Source organism: Colletes latitarsis, chromosome 2 (genome assembly GCF_051014445.1).
Source record: "Colletes latitarsis isolate SP2378_abdomen chromosome 2, iyColLati1, whole genome shotgun sequence".
In the NCBI taxonomy this organism is placed as follows: domain Eukaryota; kingdom Metazoa; phylum Arthropoda; class Insecta; order Hymenoptera; family Colletidae; genus Colletes; species Colletes latitarsis.
In genome coordinates this window covers 2,775,651-2,795,793 of record NC_135135.1, presented here as the reverse complement: position 1 = coordinate 2,795,793, position 20,143 = coordinate 2,775,651, and the positions used below count along the sequence as shown (strand labels likewise).

The 20,143-nt window shown below is 39.5% G+C and overlaps 2 protein-coding genes and 1 long non-coding RNA gene across 4 annotated transcripts in view; 1 reads left to right on the top strand and 2 right to left on the bottom strand.

Moving 5' to 3' along the window:
• Positions 1 to 20,143, bottom strand: part of Nop5 (nop5 ribonucleoprotein) — a 263,260-nt gene that overhangs the window by 213,691 nt on the left and 29,426 nt on the right. The gene's annotated exons all lie outside the window — the stretch shown is intronic.
• On the top strand, positions 6,555 to 10,388 carry LOC143347124 (PITH domain-containing protein GA19395). 2 transcript variants are annotated; one of them, XM_076776055.1, is made up of 6 exons: positions 6,555 to 6,629; positions 6,935 to 7,116; positions 9,601 to 9,644; positions 9,716 to 9,793; positions 9,902 to 10,006; positions 10,094 to 10,388. In XM_076776055.1, exons 2-6 carry the CDS (start codon positions 6,946 to 6,948, stop codon positions 10,299 to 10,301), a joined length of 606 nt encoding a protein of 201 aa, XP_076632170.1. In that variant the 5' UTR covers positions 6,555 to 6,629; positions 6,935 to 6,945; the 3' UTR covers positions 10,302 to 10,388. The 2 variants fall into 2 exon arrangements, with proteins under 2 accessions (XP_076632170.1, XP_076632161.1); XM_076776046.1 differs by having other exon boundaries at positions 6,556 to 6,632.
• LOC143349615 (uncharacterized) lies at positions 16,973 to 19,965 on the bottom strand. Its single transcript, XR_013080951.1, has 3 exons — positions 19,418 to 19,965; positions 19,092 to 19,304; positions 16,973 to 17,239 (listed from the first exon to the last, which is right to left on the bottom strand). It is a non-coding gene; the product is annotated as an uncharacterized LOC143349615 (long non-coding RNA).

Genomic DNA, 20,143 nt, shown 5'->3' with positions numbered 1-20,143 from the left:
ATACGTTGAATTAACGCGATATTTAAACAGTCTTAAAATGTACACGTGCTTTCTCGCATGGGAGTCCCTCGCAACTGTTTGCCACGCCACATCGGCAACAGCTTTTTCGCGCCAGACGTTCGATTGTTTATCGATCGTCCACGAGACGATGCCAACCTATGGGAGTCACTCGTGAATATATGGTTACCAACCATCATTCCCCCTCTACGAGTGACAATGATAGCATTATATCCTAGTAATTACATTTTTATATCTAGCAAATTAATCTCATGCAACGACCAGCTGAGTTTTTCACGTGTTACAGCTTTAGTTAAGAAATCCGCAATCATATGTTTCGTGTCCACATGTTTAACCTCGAGCTCTCCTTTCTCTAATTCATCTCGTACAAAATGGAATTTTAAGTTAACGTGTCTAGTTTTACTCGAAGAGCGATTATTTCCTATTCAATCGATAGCTGCTCTATTATCGCAAAGTAGAGTTATGGGACTACGATAAAACATTTGGAGACTCATTTCAGTTAAGATATTGTTAACCCAATTAATATCTTTCACCATCTTGGAGCATGTGAACGATTCAACGACATATGTCGAAAGGTCAACGCTTTTTTGTTTGTTAGATCGCCACGTAACTAGAGAATCACCAATTAATATCGCTCCCCCTGAGAAGGATTTTCCTCCCTCCCCGTTTCCCCAACTCGCGTCTGCATAGCCCTTTAAAACGCCATGAGTTGTACTGTAAAACAGCAGTTTATCTGTCGTACCACATAGATATCGCAACACTTTCTTAACTAATACAAAATGTCTCTCCTCAGGTCGACTGTTGTATTGTGATAAGTATGATACAACGAACGCAATGTCTAGCTTAGTTCGATTTGACAGATATAACAATTCTCCAATTAACTCCTGATACATTCCTTGTTCAATACTATCTTTCGTTGGTTCGAAAGATTTGTCTTTCCCTGGCACTATGGGTGTAGTAACTATATTACAGTCGTTCATATTATGCTTAACCAATTATTTTTCGATGTACTTTGCTTACGATAGTCCGATTCCTGTTTTAAAACGCTCAATTTTTATGTTTAAAAAGACATTCGTATCCGTCGTTTCAGTAATCTCATACGATTCCTCCAGTTGTGATACTATAGAGACGCATACCCCTTTATTCTTATAGAAAATTGTAAAATCGTCGACGTATATGGTCATAACAATATAATCGTTCTCTTGTTTTAAGAAAAATATGCAGTTCTCTGACATTAGTTGTTTGAATCTTATCCCTAGGAGAGTATTCTTAAAATTAATATACCTGTTTAAATAACGCGTTAATTCGTTGATTGAAAACGTCGCTTAAACCATCGCGTGATCGATAGAAAAAGCAGGACATTTTTTATACGGTGTTATTCTCAGTTTACGCGACATTCCAGAGCCTTCTCTGCAGCGTAATATGTTTCGAGAGCAATACCGTGTAGAAAAACTGCAAACTTACTTTCGATAGGAATCACGCGATCGGCCTAGTAACGGTTCCCAGGGAACAGGTGTTACTACATCGAAATTACAGAGAGGATACGAAATTAATAAAGAGACAGACAGCTTACACCAGACAGCGCCACGAGACGAAAATTTCCCCTCTCGTGGCCACGGTTAAGCAGGTCTGTCTCGGAGACACTTGCTACCTGGTTCTCGACGAGTGCGGACCTCCTAAGCCGACCTCGTCTAACATCGCAGATCGATATATACGATTACTTAGATTCGTCTAATTCTATCGTCGATCCACCAAACCGACACGGAACGAAATAAAGACTGCTGCGGATTGGAAAGAATCACACTAAGTCAAATTCCGTACCCTACGGTTTCGTGTGAATACCTCGATTTCTGCGGTGAACGAACCATTCTGGGAACAGAAAATTTTCTCGAAAATTTGAGTAATTTTCCAACCCGCAATCGGTGGCTGAGTATAATCAAATTTACACTTGAATAGTGCTTGATTATCGCCACCGTTGAGTCGAAATCGCGTACTGCTGCAATCAGCGATCCTGTACAAGAACTGAGAGAATTTCTCGATTCTCTTTTGGCTATTGCACGGTTCAAAAACCAACCTATAGGGCGCCTTTGTTGCAAATTCCGTGGGTTGGGATCGCCGTTTTCCAGGGTCGAATCTGAGCTTGGGATAACACCCCCGTAAGGGCCTTATTGGCCACGCACCCGTTTAGTTGGCCAGGCGGCAGGGGAGGTGAACCCCTCCACGCACCCGTTTGGTTGTCCAGGCGGCAGGGGAGGTGAACCCCTACGTGGCGCGTCCCCAGGTGGCGGATAGGGGTAGCCGCTGGGATGGGGTGCGGGGATGGGGTCACCAACCTGTGGAGGCTGGTGACCACATCTTCGCATGTGATCCCGGAGGTTGGAGCGAAAGCTCCCGCGGACCAAACACCGGTATGAATGCTTTGCGTGGGTGAATGTGTGTGTGAGTGGCCCGGGGCATGGGATATTTGCCGCGGGTGTTACCTAAGGCTGCAGGTTGGCCCGTTGGCTGCGGATGAGTCCAACGGCCAACGTGGCCACCCAGTCGGCGGCTTAGTCCTATGTCACGGGGCCGTGGGCGCTGGTGACCAGGCGCCTGCGGTTGAGTGGGAATGCGGTGGTAGGAGTGCCTCCCACCGGGAGGGGCCTGAAAAGGCACGACGCGGCGGGGGACTCTGTGATGTCTCACTAGAGTTCCCGGTCCCTCGCCAGGCGTCTGAGGATGGTCACCGTGGGGTTTTAGTCTGTAAGAGTTCGACACTATCTGCCGGCCCGCCCTTCGGGTGGGCTCGCGGGTGTCCATGAGGATTTCCCCACGTACAAAAAAAAAAGGGGCCTTATTGGCACATTCCCTGGGTAAACTCCCAGCTGTTTTTGTCCTGCTCGAGCGTGGTTTCCGGATTGTCAGTGTGTACGGACGTGAACGTAGAGCGACGCTCAAAGGGCACCGTGGTGTAAGCACCTTAATAGTCAGTCGCATCTGCGCAGTTAAGAGGCTGCATCACACCGGTCTCGTACGGACCAGGGAACGGCGAGGAACGCGGAGTAGACAACCTTTGGAGCCTTACAACCTCCACTTGTTGTCCTCTCCTACAAAAACCAAGCCTGCAGCAGTGGGAAAATCAAGATTAATATCTCGTCTTCCCCATCTGCAATTAAACGTTTCCAGTAATCAGAAACGAAAATTTACAGTCCACGAACCCGGCTGTGTATCGCTGTGGTAGAAATTCCCGCTTCTGTTTACAATAAACGGAGCAAGGAGCGTGTGGATTGAAGCGAGTCCGACAACGCGACGAGCGTTATCACATATTAACAGCCGGTCTTTTTTTGTTACAGAAGACCGAGGCGAGAGCCGTAAAGGTGAGGCTGGCCTGAACTTGCCTGAATTTATATTATTATTAAATTTCTTTTACGTTTGTTTATTTAATTTTTATTTTTCATTTTGAATTTCATTTAATAAACGGCCTAGTCCAGTGGACTAGGCGAAAGAAATTTATTACCGTACAATTCACTTTCCCCCAAAATTCCAATCCCTCATGATCCGGACCATACTACGTTAAAGGGTGCGAGACAAGGTCTGTTTATAAACCTTTGCACAAACTCGTACCTATTTTAACAATACCAATTCCTTCCTGATTGTGGGAGTCCGTAGATACTCCTTTTTAGTTTTAAGACTTTCCCTTCACCATACCTTTTTTTCAAATCCCGGGGGTAGACTAAGTCATATAGGCGGTCATGCAATAGGCAGTCTTTACGTCGAACAGTCGAAAATGTCAATTTAGCTTTAGAACTATACATATTAAACGCCATGCCTCTATTGGTATGACCGGCGAATAGAACTCACTATAATCTCGATATTTAATTTGATTATAACCAGCGGCTACTAATCGTGCTTTAAACCGGATATTCTGTTTGTCATTATTTTATAAGGTGAATAGACGCTCGCACATCTCTAGTGAATACCCATTTACATTTGACAATTCTTTCGTTACTTGGCTTGTTAACCACCTCCCATACGGATCGTTTCTCTATTGAATCTATTTTGTTTAACATCACTCTCTCCCAGTTATGCCAATCTACACTTTATGTTGCTTCGAGATAATTGACCAGTATTTTAATTTCTTCAATCAAATTTACCTGATTTCGGTTTCTGATTCTTTCCTACCTACGTAAGTTCTCTTGTTCATCCCTTCCCCGTTCCTCAATTCTGCGTAAATTCCCTTTAAATTCGATTACCTCTCGTGTCGACCCTTTACATCTACATCTCGTCCCTGACACGTTTACGTTTTCGCAATTTGTTCCGCGATCTAATCTATCTGTGCTAAACTCTTCTATATCTTGACCGGAATTGTTCTCCGCAATTTCGTCAACATCCGCGTACTCATCTGTTGCTTCTTCCCTATCCAAGCCGATTTCTGTTTCATCATCTGGTACTATCCTACCGTATTCGTAATTATATATTTCCTTATAGTTCCCCTTTCCAAAAATTTTTTACCTAAATCTAATTCATTAAACTTAACGGACCTTTCTTCTATGACTTGTTTACTCTCCGCATCATAAATCCTGTATCCTCGACATTTTTTTTTCTTTTCTTTTTTTTGTACGTGGGGAAATCCTCATAGACACCCGCGGGCCCACCCGAAGGGCGGGCCGGCGGATAGTGCCGAACTCTTACCGGCTAAAACCCCACGGTGACCATCCTCAGACGCCTGGCGAGAGATCGGGAATTTTAATGAGACATCACAGAGTCCCCCGCCGCGTCGTGCCCCTTCAGGCCCCTCTCAGTGGGAGGCACTCCTCCCACCGCATTCCCACTCAACCGCAGGTGCCTGGTCACCAGCGCTTGGTCACCAGCGCCCACGGCCCCGTGACATGTAACTAAGCCGCCAGCCGAGTGGCCACGTTGGTCGCAGGACTCCGCAGCCAACTGGCCAACCTGCAGCCTTAGGTAAAATCCACGACAAATATCCCATGCTCCGGGCCACTCACACACACATTCACACACGCAAAGCATTTATACCGGTGTTTGGTCAGCGGGAGCTTTCGCTCCGACCTCCGGGATGTCATGCGGGGATTAGGCAACCAGCCTTCTCAGGTTAGGGACCTCATCCCCGCATCCCATTCCAGCGGCTGCCCCTATCCGCCACCTGGGGACGCGCCACGTAGGAGTTCACCTCCCCTGCCGCCTGGACAACCAAACGAGTACATGGGGCCCTAAAGTAACCTATCATTATTCCAACTTTACCAGGTATTCCTAATTTATTGCGTTTCTGTTTCGGTATATGGAAATGCACAACACAACCAAAGATCCTTAAATAACTAATATTGGGTCTCATCTTAAAAAATAATTCGAACGGTGTTCTAGATTTGTTTTTTCGACGCGTGATGTTGCTGATGTGACTACTGTACGCTGCTGCCTCCGCCCGAAATTCAGTTGGTAGTTCACTATCGTGCAATAAAATTTTTGCACGCTCAAGAATTGTACTATTTGACCTTTCGGCCTTCCCATTGCTTTCGCGGTTGTAGGGGATTGTTTTCTCATGTAAGATCCCGTTTATTTCCAGAAAATGATCTACTTCCCTGTTCACAAATTCGCGGTGATTATCGGTTCGTATTCGTTTAATTTTTGTACCAATTAAATTTTCGTATTTCTCTTTAAATAACCTGAATATATCTAATACTTCACTTTTGTATTTTATAAAGTATGTAAAGTACATACCGGAATAATCATCTACGAAAACCATCATATATCGTGATCCACTCAGCGAAGGAATCGGCATTGGCCCACAAATATCCGCATGCAGTAACTCTAACGGCGATTTACTTTGATTTCGCGTGATTATATTATGTGGTTTTCTATTTAATTTTCAAAGATTACAGCTATCGCAAACAAAGTTAGTCGAAAGGAAGCTTATGAATACCTTCGATCATTTCTTCCTTATACATTCTTGTTAAATACTCATTATTAACGTGCTATTATTTGTCGTTCTCTCTACATTATGCGACAATGGTTCCGATTTCATATAAACACAAGCATTTGCTAAAAATTTTACGCGTTTATCGTTTAGTTCGACACATATAACCTGATTACCTTGTTGATCATATTTATTCGGGATCATATTTATTATATCAAAATCTAATCAAACCTTGAAACAAGAACATAATACTTAAATATAAAGTTTCATTGAAATTCATTCAGCCGTTTAGACGCAATCATGTTAATAGCATTCGTATGTGTGTGCGTAAATAGACACAGAAAAAGAAGTTCCTTTTTTTAATAGTCACTATATGATCAGGTGGTCTTAAAACGTGTATTTCCGCTAAAAAAAATTTTGAAATTTCTTTTTTTGATATGGTACTTTGCTTATACCTTACATAGGTCGGAAAGTAAAAATGCTGGGGTATGCCGATTATTACGAGGTCGTATTTCAGCTGTTTCAAGAACAAGAAGGTAAGGTTCACACTCGCCTTCTCTCTCGATTTCCCGAAGTTGCGCGAATTACCGAGCTCACGGACACATGGCTCGTACGGTAGTATATGCGTTAGACACTAAGGAAGTTCGTCGTTTCTAGTATCGACGTCGATGCACTCAATTATGCCAAATCTGGCCACACTGTGGTAAAGTTAAATTTTTAAATGTATTTGTTCTATTAATGTCAAATCAAAATATTATTAATACTTAGAGAGTTTAATGTTTTTCATAGCATATTTAAGTGGAAATTTTAATATTGTATACTAACCTTAAGTATCGATAATACATAATTTTATTCTCATTTTACAATTTTTACTAGCATCGATAAAATATTTTACGACGAAAAATCTGTCACAATATTTTATATTCCTAATTTTATATTAGGATTAGTAGTAGCATTTATTCAGTTGTTATCTGTGTGATCGTATAATTTCGAATTTTTGTTCAGGTTTTTATAAAATGACACATCAGTGCAGTTGTGGAAAAATCCACGATGAAGGAAATTTGGGTATGGAGTATAGTTTGTATACGAAAATAGATATACAAAATGTAGAATGCCTAAACGAATGTCAAGAAGGTAGCGGAGCTACTGTATTTAAGCCATGGGAAGATAGATTAGATACAAGTAAAGTAGGTATTATATTTATTTTCTTTATTTTCACATTGTACCCTTTATGCTAAACCAAGAATGTGCAGTTGTGAAATTCAAAATTCCAGCATCATTAAATTGGACAATAATTCATACATATGAAATAAGTTTAAAGATGTGAAAGTGATAAATTTTTCATGAATATGTGAACATGCTATTAAGGGGACAGGACTCAGACGTATTACAAATACATATACATAACATATTACAAATTACTGCAGAAACGAAAATAAACATTTGGTTGATATAAATGTTTGTCCTTTAATTTACCATAGTATGGGCTATAGAAAACAGCGTTAATTGTTTTAAAAATTGATCCCTATTTGCATTTGCGATGTCATCTCTTCCAGCAAATCTTTTTCTACACTACTAATTGGTATGAACAATTTCAGCCACGTAGGATGAACTGAAGCAAAAATTCGAAAATTGTTTAAAACTGTAATATATTTTCTAGAAATTAATGTTCAAAAAAATTTAATTTTAGTTAAAATTGTCAAAATGGCAGCAATTTGTATTTGAGAAGTCGAATTTGGATGAAAAATTTGTGTTTTTTGTTTTTATTTCTTGAAATAATTAAAATTTTTAAAAAATGGCTATGTCGTTCCCTAACAAATGTTATAGTAAAGATATTTACAAAATTTCAAAGTAATTGGTTAGTTAGATCTCGAGATATCTTGCACACTGTTTCTGAAAACATTGATGTCAAAAATGCAAACCATGATTATTTTTAAAAAAATTAATGCTATTTTCTACAGCTCATACTATGATAAATTAAAGCATAAAAACTTATATCAATCAAATGTTTATTTTCATTTCTGCAGTTATTTATAATATGTTTTACTTTTGAACATGTCAGAGACCTGCCCCCTTAACATTAATATATGTTTAAAATTAAATAAAAAATATTTAGTAAAATGATTTATAACTTATAAAGCACTGAATTTATACCTATACTTTTACTTTCCATTGCAAAACTGTATTTCTTTATAAGTTTTTTTATCTATAAAAAATAAAAAGTAATGTTTTATCTAAATATTAGGAACAATGAATACAAGTTATTCAGAAATATCCAAATTTATGTAAGATTCTATTGAAAAAATTGATTAAGTGATCTCTTATATGTATGTATAATTATAATATCAATATATATGGATGGATCAGAAACCAGCAAAGTAAGTTCCCTATTTTTTAAAAATGAGTTATGCAGTGTAAAAACATCTTTATTGTAAGATCTTTCAATCGATTAAATCAATATAGTCTACTTCTTCATAAATAAACAATAAATAGCAATACTTATATTGACCATGGTATGATTAAGCAAAATTGAAAATTCAGGGAGCAGTTAATGTAAATCACCTAAAAGATGTTTATGTTTTATTGTTTACTAGTTTAAGCTATATTATTTACTAGTTTATACTTTATTGTTTACATTGTCTAACCCAGAACATGAGTGACAGTGAATCCAAGTACTTACCATATAATGATGAAAATTTGTTTCATTGCGATGATGGTAAGAAAAGCCTAAACTTAAAAATTTGTGGTATTTTTATATACATATTTTACGTGTACTTACAATATAAATATTGAAATACATTGTTAACATGTATTTAGAATATAAATATTAAATTTGTGACAATGGAGCTATATATTTTTAAGATATGCCGGAATCCTGTGTAAATAGTGAGGTCGAGTTAGAGGATAACAAAGACGAAAATGAGAACACTAATAATGCAGAAGGTTAAGCAAATGGAAGAATGCAAAGAAGGAATAAAAAGACATAGAAAAGAGTAGTAAATGTTGCTAAAAGATATGCTGGAGAAGCTTATACAAATAGAAGTTGAAACAACAATCCTGCAAAAAAATTGAAAAACACAGATTGTAATTGTGCTCTGCAATGTTTTACGGCAGTTTGTCCTGATGAGATAAATTATTTTTTAGTCTTTTTATAAATTATGTGATAATAGCAAACAAAATATTTATGTTCGTGGACTTATTCAGAACGACATACTCAAGCAAAATTTAGCTACAATTAATGAAAAAACTCGAGCATCAACCTCAGAATTGAATCAAATAAACGTTGATGCAGGAAATGGTAGTGAAGTGATAATTCGAATGAATGCTTAGATTGACTTATTTAAATTCTCATTCATTATTAGATTTTTCAGTGAACACCTCACATAAGTTATATTTCTTTCATTTAATTTGCTTTCTCAAAAAAAAAACATTAGTATTTTTCTTTTGTTTCTCTTCCAGTTAAGTGCACTTGTATGTCATCTTAAAATAAAAATTGTGTTTTTCATTATTAATAACATTGCTATTTTTCTGTAACTAGTTTGCAAAATCCTTATGTATCTTAATTTTAAGGTTAATGGACTTACATTGATTGGCTTCTAAACCCTCCATATAATTATGGTCTTAGTATATAATTATAAGCCTTACATTGTAGCTAGTCTATTTTTTTCCAGTATGTTGAAAGTGACATGGATAACGATCTCCTATTTAACATTCCGTACGTTTCTATATTTTGGCATACACTAATTTACATTTTTAAAAAGATAAATAATTTTTGTTTCTCTTCAGTTTTACAGGAAACATAAAATTAAAAGGCCTTATCGTTATTGGCAGTGAAAATGATTTTCAACCAAATAAAGTAAAATTGCAAGTATTTCTTCATCTTTACTTTTGGAATAATTCAAATACAGTTCTACAAAAGCATAAAATATTATTTGCTTATTAATACTAAATAAAATAATTTTTTTTACGTAGATATAAAAATCGACCTTATATGACATTGGATGATGTAGCCACAGAACCTGAACAAGAATTTGAATTATGCATTGATATGCATGGAATTCATGAATATTCTCTTAAGTATATATATTCTATTGTATCGTTAATAGAATTGAGAAAAATTATGAAGGTATAAAAATTTATTGTAATTTTTGTTTAATATTACAGGATAGTAAAATTTTCATCTGTATATCACTTAAGTTTATATTTTACTGGCAAAGAAGGAGTAAATAAAATCAAAATTTATTATATTGGATTAAAAGGGGAATGGTCTCCTGGTCATCAACACGGTGTTACTATTTGCACGTACGAATTACGTCCACAGATACATGAACAATCACAGGATCATGATAATGTCGATAGAGCAATTACTTGATTTTATAGTAGCAAACGAACAAAAAATTCGTTTTCTGCTTTGAAGCAAAGAATTCGGAAAACCAATAAATATTTGTATTGAAATAAACGTCTTTGCTTATTTATAGTCTTAAATAATACGCATTCTTTATAAAAATTTAAAAAAACACTTTAACTAATTAGTTATTGTAGTCCCCATTTGGGAATCACATATTCTCAAACCCATTACTTTTTCTGTGTTATCATTTGTCACATTTTTGGGGTTTATAATATACTTTTAAACGTAATATATATTGTTATTTTACATACATATTTTGACTGAATCTATTCAAGAACAACTAAAATCTATAGAATTTTGTACAAATTTGGTAAAAATGATAGCACTTAATAAAATACCATTAATGTACTAGTTAAATGCACAACTTTTACATCCGTTATTTTTCTTAGGTAATTTATAGAAATTGTTCATTGTTTACATTTGTGTATTTGTATATCACTTAATAAAATCTTTAAAATAGAACGTGTTTTACATATAAATTTTTAAATGTAAATTGAGTAATAATAAATAAAATATCGTACGAATACTATAAGGTTATTAAAACTACCAAACTACACACTGGATATTTTCCAGATGTTTTAGAACATTTCTCGGAAATAAGGAATCATATGTATGTAGTAAAACAAGGAAAGCATTTTTGCTATACTCTGAACTTGTTTTGCTCCATGAGACAAAAATGTGACCCACTATACATTTTACATATAAATGGCTAATCCTCTTGCTGTTTATTACTATTCCTCTAGCTATCCCTTCTTGAGATTTTCAACCAATATCCTTTTTCCTTTCCTAAATGCTGAAAGAACCAATAGTGTTTCTTCAGCTGCTTCTTTAACTTTAATTGTAAGTGTTAATACGCCGTTTGAACAGTCAAAATAATTTTTGTGGTGAGACCGAGCATATCGTACAATAACTCGTGAACTTATTAGTCCGTGTTTTAAATTAAGTGGAATCTTAGTACAGAAACAATTATTTACATTACAATAATAGTGGAATAATGTGATATTGCATGAAGTGAATTAAGCAGTGAAACTGCTACAAATAAACATCAGTGCTGTAGAAGTGTGATTGTCTAATAAACGTGTGTAAAATAATAAAAGTTAAAGCACTGTTCGGATTTGGAGTGTGAAAAATTAATTCATTCATATCAACAGTATGTGCGTGTGAATGTACACTCATGCGTGAGTGATGTGTGTCCAGTAAGGTGGTCCTTAGCTACAGGGATCAAAATTTTTGTTTAGTTTATCTTTATGCATCTCAATAGATTGTAACATTTGATGAAGAAATCATTTACACAAAATTTTAGCGTGACTGAACGAGAACATACTGCATTTGAATTGAAGTTTTGAAATTTTAACAACTTCGCATTAGAGTCGAATGTTGTTTAAATATCGCGTTAATTGACAGATTTGAGAACCGTTTAGAGAAATATTCAATTTAACGTGAATTATAACTGAGAACCATCAATTTCTCGTACGGTATTGTTTTTCGTGTACGCGACATTCCAGAACTCTCTGATGCGTAGATCGGTACACGGAACGATACAGGTCAGAAAAACCATACACGAGTTTGGCCTGCTCTCAGTCACGTGATCGACCCAACAACGTTTACTTGGGATTGATCGTCGAAGATCCATAAACAGAGAGGGTAGCGGAATATTGAAATTAAGAAGAGATAGACATCGAAGAGCGGGGATAGCGCCGCGAGGGGGTGATTTCCCCTCTCGTGGCCACAACTGCGGATGTCTGTTCGCTTCTAAGCATCGACACTCGACAGCTGGTCCCCGCAGCGAGCAGATCGACAAACGATTCCACTCCTCGACGAAACCAGATTCTCCGAAAGATGGTTCTGAGAATACTCGAACCTTTCGTTGAGAATGTTAAATTGCTGCTCATAATTAATTAAATCGGTGAGGCATATTATCAGCCCCGATTATTGACTGCACAATCTTTCCAAATAGCACGTGACGCTCGAGCTACGCGGTCGTGTGAGGGAATCGAGAAAAATTCGGTTCCCGCTTGGCGAGATTACCATCTAAATTTAAAAGACTGTGGGTTTTCGTCCGACTTTCATGTGACGTTTGTGCTACGCGGTCATGAAAGGGGAAACGGGAAAATCCTCGTTTCCCGTGTGTCGAAACTCCAGTCCCAGCCAAGGGCTACGGCCCGATCAGTACTGACGATTCCACGGACTGCTGCATTTGACGCGGTCGTGTGAGGCTGATTTTCTTCATGTGACGTTTGAGTTACACGGTCGTGTAAGAATATTTGTCGCACGGACTGCTGCGTTTGACGCGGTCGTGTGACAAGTTGAATTGTCCGCACGGTTTTGTATAACACCCCTAGGGTGGTCTCTGGCCGATACCCTACGTGGGCTCGCCGTTTCTCCAGTCGGAGCTAAGAAATTCCGGACTTCCTAGCTCTCGACTTGCTAGAGCAACGTTCCTTGACCGCTAGTGAGTACGTACCATGTGCGTAGAGCAACGCATAATGAGCACCGTGGTGTATGCTCCTTTATACGTAAGACGCTACGTGTGCCGTTAAGGGCTACACCACACCGCGTCTTGTACGCAGAGAACGGTGAGAAACTGCGGTTTGGACACCATTTGGAGCCTTACAACCTCCACCTGTTGTCCTTTCCTGCGGCATTCAACCATCGCGAAAAAAGCGGAGAATTGAGAAATTAAATCTCTTCTTCCGCACAGCGATAGAACGGTTCTTGATTTATGAGAACGTTTATATATACAGTCCACTAAGCATAGCTCAGTTCGTCGAGCAGTGTCTGTAATCCCCGCTCTTGAGTGCGACCAGCACAGACATAAGCGTGCGAGATAAAGCGAGACGGGCAACACGACAAGCGTTACTAGGTATTTAAACCCAGCCTTGTCTTTCCTTGTTACAGAACAACACATCGCGAGCTGGGCAGATAGCAGCCGGCAGGTTTTTCCCCCCAGACGTCTGGCCGACGTCTAGGCGGTTTTTTCCCCTTTTTTTCTTTTATTAAAGGATAAAATAAAAGTTAATTTAAATTATACAAATTTAAGTGCATCGATTTTTTAATACTTTTTCCCAGTGTCCTTTCCCTCGTAATCCGGACCCCCGTTAGACCAGAATAACCCTCTAAGGGTGGTTAGGTCTTTAAACAAATGTACTTGTATCGTCTTATTCTAAATTTATTAACCGATATTTTTTGGTGAAATTATAATTCCATTAATGTAAAATAATAACATTACGTGTGATCTCCAATACTATCGTCCAATTTATTATTAAATATCGCATATAACATAGGAAGTGAGTCATAATTCGTAGCTTTTCCTTATGTGTGAAAACTAAGCCCTATGTACATAGGTGTGCTACGTTTTGCCATACAATTGTTTCCACTTGATAGAACAAAAAAACACATACGATCCTGTGTCAAAAAAGTACGTTTCTTTTCATCATGCTAGAAAAAGGTTCTTCTCCTTCCTCCACGAGAATTAAAAATGGACGCTTGATCGTTGGGCAGTGTGACCAGATCAGGCATAATTGAGTGCATCGACGTCGACATTAGTAACAACGAACTTCCTTAGCATCTAACGGAATGGTGGGGATACCAGACATATATTATCGCACGAGCCAATACTATTACTAATCCTAATATAAAATTAGGAATATAAAATATTGCGACAGATTCTTCGTCATAAAATATTTGATCGATAATAGTGTAACGTCCGTGTAGCGTACGTCTCCCCATTCTGCCTCCTTCTCCCCATATTATGTACAGATAGTCACTAGATGGTAAATAACTAGATCGCAGAATTCGTCAGAGGTGCCAGAAGTGCACCGAAGATGCTCCCTCACACTATGCCAGATCACGCATACGTGAGCTCGTAGAGTTTCGGAAAGTCGATAAAGGCAAACTGACGCATGCCCTCTTTCTCGATTCTCCGAAGCTGCCCGAAGTAATTTCGGACTGCCTCGTGAGAGTCAAGAGAGAAAGGCTCACATTTGCCTTTTTGCTCTTAACAACTGAAATCCGACCTCCCGTCAATGGCATACGATTTGGAATCTCGAGTCGAGATTCTAGACTGCCCAGGCATTTTTACTTTCCGACCTATGTAGGCGCACATAAGCAAAGTACCCATAATAAAAAAAAAATTTTGTAAAATTTATTTTACGGAAATACACGTTTTAAGACCCTCTGATCATATTTTAATTATTGAAAAAAAGAAATTTTTTTTTATTATTCTTATGTGTGAGCGTACATATGTATAATATTAATACGATTTTTCAAAATCAAAATACTTTTAGATTGAAAATTAATAAATTAAAATGAGAGTCCACTCTTTGCCAGTATTTTGCAGGCTGTGATATTTTTCAATAAGAAGAGTTCTAATTTTTATAACATACACAAAATAGTAGAATTTATAGTTGCAGAAATTAATTAATAATGATTTCCCTCGATATGTTTTGAGATAACCGTATCAATTTGATATGACGAACTAAATATTATGTTTGATTGGGCTTAACTTTGTATAAAAAAATAATTGTATCTGTTTCGAATGAACCGCGTCTCTGGTCAAATCAGCGGACTCTTGCGTTAAAATAACGAGTCATGAGTCGCGTGCTCGAACACGCGGCTCGTGCGTTCGTTAATTCCAGATTCGTTTTGAACCGCTAGTCGTGTACATCCAAAATAAACCGACCGCAAGGTCAGTCGTGTATTTGTGAAATTTAATCAAATCGACATCGGATCAAAATTCGTAATTGTATACTAGTGTATAATTTAGTGTGAGTGTACATTAAAAAACCTAGTTCAAACTGATCATTCTTCATTGCTTAAAAACCAACAAAGCCGGCTTCCTCGAGAGTCGCACTTTTTGTAAAAAGGGTCCTACGAGTGGAATTCTCAAACCATCCCAAACCGTAACATTGGCCCTTCGAGCCGGATCGGCATCGAGGAAGAAAGTCGGCCAACCGTCAACCAAAAGGAAATTACAACTTAACGACAATGAGCTCGTTTGAAGAATTGCTGAGCAAGTAAAACCAAGCCATGCGGTCGGTAGAATGAGCGCTTAATAATTTTAAAAAGCTGGGTCAAGCAAAATTGACTGCAGCTACAACACAGAATCGCATCGGATTAATGAAAGAAACGTTTCAGCAGTGTCAAGATTTAGATGCGAAACTTAACGTTTACCCGGATCAAAAAATCAAATTATCAATACTGTATTTCAAAGAAGACCAATTTGTAAAATGCGAAGAGAACTACTAGGAAGCGCTCGATTTCATGGTCGAAGCACTTTCGAAGGTCGCACCTCCACCGGAAGGATCATCAGCCAACGGATCATCTTCAAATTCAGTTACGTCAAAGCCGGTTCACCTTCCAAGGATAAACTTGCCAACTTTTGAAGGTGATTACGAAGAGTGGGAAAGCTTACGCGACCGTTTTACATCCATGATTATCAACAACGAGTCGCTGTCGAATGTCGATCGGCTGCATTTTTTGTACTCGTCGCTCAAGGGCGAAGCCAGCAGAACCGTGAGTCACTTACCTGTAACCGCCAAAAATGTTATCGTTGCGTGGAATACAATAACATCCGGTATAAAAACAAGCGACGTCTTATATCCACACATTTAAACACGTTGTTTACGTTACCGTCTGTATTGTCCGAAAGTCCTAACGAACTGCGATTATTACACGACAGAATAAACGTACCAATTCAAATGTTACGTAACCTTGGCCGACCGGTAGACGCGTGGAGTGACGTTATAGTCTTTCTCGGAGCTCAAAAACTAGATCGTTCATTTCGAAAGGCTTGGGAATTTAATTTAGGCGACACAACGCAGTTCCCAACCTATGACGAATTTGACGCGTTTTTAGAAAAGCGAATATTAGCGTTAGAAGCCATACCAACAGTAAGACGCGAAAGGGCCCCCGAGCACGACAAGCCGAAGTTAATTAAATCAAAACTGATAACGTCACTCGCGGCAACGACTAACAAAATTATATGTGCCGTTTGTCAAAAGGATCATTTTATTTACCAATGTCCAAGTTTTTTTAGCAAAAACTCCAAAAGAACGATATTCGTTCATTCGGAATCAGAATCGTTGTGCGAACTGCTTCTCGTCCAAACACTCAACAGCCCAATGCAAAAGCACTTACTGCTGTAAGGAATGTCAATTGAAGCACCATACATTACTGTATTGGAAACCAACCGCTGACACATCCGAAATCGAGCCAAGGACGACCACTTCCGCTTCCGATCATGAAGTAAAGGTTACTGTAAATTTAGCATCTAATAAGTCAATTAAAACCAGCGTTCTCCTTTCTACAGCTTGGGTCCGAGTACATTCCCGCGAAGGACGCTGCATTGTAATAAGAGTGCTTTTAGACCAAGGCTCAGCAGCGACACTAATAACCGAATCGCTGGCTCAGTCGCTTCGTCTTAAAAAGGAGACTCAATTTACCAAAATAATCGGAATCGGAGAGACTCAGTCCTTTACTTGCTACTTAGCACCGATTATCATTACCCCGGCAAGGAGTTTCGAACCTGCATATACGACACATGCAATCATAATTAAAAAATTGACAAGGCATGCACCACCGCATTTGAATTCATCAGCTAAATGGCCTCATCTTTCAGAACTCAATCCCGCGGACGAGGATCCCTTGAGTTCCGAACCAATCAATCTAATCATTGGCGCCGATCTGTACGGTCAACTATTGTTGCAAGGGGCAAGGAAAGGGCTCCGGTTGTGCACCCACCGCTCAGCAGACAACGCTCGGATGGATTTTATCCGGTCCTCTTTCTGGCGATCCTGATTTCTCAATACATCTCCACCATATCTCAGTCCTGGACCGACTTGATAAGAGTTTCTGGAGATTTTGGGAACTCGAAGACCTTCCGTCCATCATTCCGCTAATTTCTGACGAACAAAAGTGTGAGCATTATTTTCGAAAAACACATACTCGAGACAAATCGGGTCGGTATATCGTCAAACTACCGTTTAAAACAGAGCCTCCAATTCCGTTAGGGGATTCTCGGACAGGAGCATTCCGAAGTCTCCAATCGTTAGAAAACCGTTTTAATCAAAACCACCAACTCCAAACCGACTATCGTGCATTCCTCGCGGAATACAAAGCTCTTGGTCACATGACAAGGGTCACTTCGCCTAATCCAACTTCGAACCAAGTCTATTACATCTCACATCACCGCGGTCTTTCGCCAAACCAGTCAGACGACCCGTTTTTGCGTCGTGTTCAACGCCTCACGGCTAACCTCCAATTGCCAATCCTTAAACGATCATTTCCATAGTGGCCCAAAGTTACAACGAGACCTCGCTTCGATTCTGGTGCGATGGCGTCAAGTTCAATTCGTTTATTCCGCCGACATCGCAAAGATGTACCGGCAAATTCGCGTAAACGCTTACGACGTTAATTTCCAACGCATTCTATGGCGCGACTCTCCTACCCTTCCCGTCGAGGAATACCAACCCCGAACAGTCACCTACGGGACAACCCCGGTTCCTTACTTAGCCCTTCGCGTACTCCAGCAATTGGTAGATGACGAAGGAGCCAGATTTCCAGAAGCAATCCCTGTTTTAAACGAGCAGGCGTACGTCGACGATTTTGTTTTTGGGAGCAATAGTATCGAGTCACTTCGTCAAATTCGAGACCAGATTATTACTCTGTTAACCCGTGGCAGGTTCTCACTCAGAAAGTGGGCTAGTAACGACGGTGCACTTCTCTCCGACATCGATCCAACTGATCATGATCTCGCGTTGAGCAAATCGCTCAGAATTGATGAAACCACGTCTGTATTAGGGTTAACATGAAACCCCGCGTGTGATCAGTTCCAATTTCAAGTGGATCCAAAGCGGTTTACGAATAACTGCGTAACCAAACGCACGATTCTTTCGTCAGTAGCAAAAATCTTCGATCCCATCGGATGGATCACTCTTTTTCTAATTACAGGCAAAATTCTCGTTCAGCGACTGTGGTTATCAAAAGTCGATTGGAACGATCATGTGTCGTCTGATATTCAAACTGAATGGCAATCCTTTTGTCATCAATTAACTGAATTGGAAAAACTTTCAATTCCCCGAAAGCTCACTGTGAGTATTCCAATCACTCAAAGTCTCCATGGGTTTTCCGACGCGTCTAAATCAGCATACGCTGCTGCGGTCTATGTTCTAAATCTCGCGTAGCCCCGGTGAAGACAGTCAATGTTCCACGCCTCGAGCTGGGCGCAGCACTCCTTCTCGCATGATTGTTAAAATTCATCCAAACCGCATTGAAAGACCAAATGAATTGCCACTGTTGGACAGACTCCAGCATAACCCTTTCATGGGTTAATCAACCACCAACACGCTGGAAAACATTCGTCGCAAACCGCGTTGCCAAAATTCAGTCGCTCCTTCCAATTGCCCATTGGCATTACGTTCCGACAGAGAACAATCCAGCGGATTGTGCGTCGCGTGGAATTCCTTTGACTCAATTGACTCGCCATAAGTTATGGTGGTCACGCCCTCATTGGTTTAGCGAAAGTTAAGACTCTTGGCCAAAATCAGACCCACGAGAACCAAACAAAGTCACGCTCGAAGAAACGACCAACGAAATTCCGAGTGTGTCTGTAACCGTAACCCCCTGGAAATTGGAGACTCGCTATTCGTCATAGCCAAAATTGATTAGAATAACTGCGTATGTAAAATGCTTCGTCCGAAACATTCGATCCCATGCGAAAAAGAATAACCACCTCACCAAAGTAAATTCAAGCACAATCACTTCAATTGTATTAAGCGCGGATGAGATCCACCAAGCCAAACTAGTTTGGCCTCAAAAGAATTCAGAACGATGTATTCCAAGTCGAACTATCGTGCTTGCGGGACGGAAAAAAGCTCCCAAAATCGAGTTCGGTCATTTCCCTTAATCCGTACCTCGATTTGGACGGGTTATTACGTGCGAGAGGAAGGCTGGTCAACTCGGATCTTCCTGAAAAGGCCAAAAAACCCATAATCCTGAAGACCCATCTACTCTTAACATCACTCATTAACCATATTCAAAAAAAGTTGTTGCATGCGGGTCCACAACTCCCACTTTCTCACCTTCGTAGGGAATATTGGATCCTCAGAGCGAGGACGACCATTCGGGCGGTGCTTCACAAATGTGTTGAGTGCGCACGTGAAAGGACTCCCTTACCTCAAGAGCTCATGGGAGATTTGCCAGCGCCCCGCGTTACAAGAGTTGAGCGTCCGTTTGTCCATACCGGTGTCGATTATGCAGGCCCGATCCTCGTCAGAACTGCTCCCGGTCGGGGAAACAAATCTACCAAGGCTTACATAGCCGTTTTCGTCTGCTTAGCAGTTAAAGCAATCCACATTGAAGTGGTAAGCGATTACAGTTCATCCGCGTTTATCGCAGATGCGTGGCAAAATGATTACCTGCACACTTTACATCAGCGGCCAAAATGGCAAACTGTCCAAAATCTAGCCAAGATCGGTCAGCTTGTATTAATCCGTAACTCAAATTTACCTCCCAGTTTGTGGGAACGGGGATGGATTGTAGAATGTCATTCAGGAGACGATGGATTGACTCGGGTAGTCACCGTAAAAACCGCACAATCGCAGTACAAGCGTCCTCTCTCCGAGATCTGTTTTCTCTCGATCGCGATCAATTCCGAAAGTTAACGCTGCGCAATTCGCAATTGTAGTCACGTAATTTAAGTTCAACTGCGTCATTATAGTCATATGCGTTAAATTAAGTTCAAACCATTAGTTCATAATTAGAATAAGATTTTATAACCATCCTTACGTCATCGGGTTTACTTTCAT

What these genes read in the sequence shown, in the direction of transcription:
- LOC143347124 (XM_076776055.1), top strand. Translation starts at nt 6,946, where the DNA reads ATGACACATCAGTGCAGTTGTGGAAAAATCCACGATGAAGGAAATTTG. An exon ending in ATAGATTAGATACAAGTAAA is followed by an intron (nt 7,117 to 9,600) that starts GTAGGTATTATA and finishes ATTTTTTTCCAG; the next exon opens with TATGTTGAAAGTGACATGGA. An exon ending in CAACCAAATAAAGTAAAATT is followed by an intron (nt 9,794 to 9,901) that starts GCAAGTATTTCT and finishes TTTTTTACGTAG; the next exon opens with ATATAAAAATCGACCTTATA.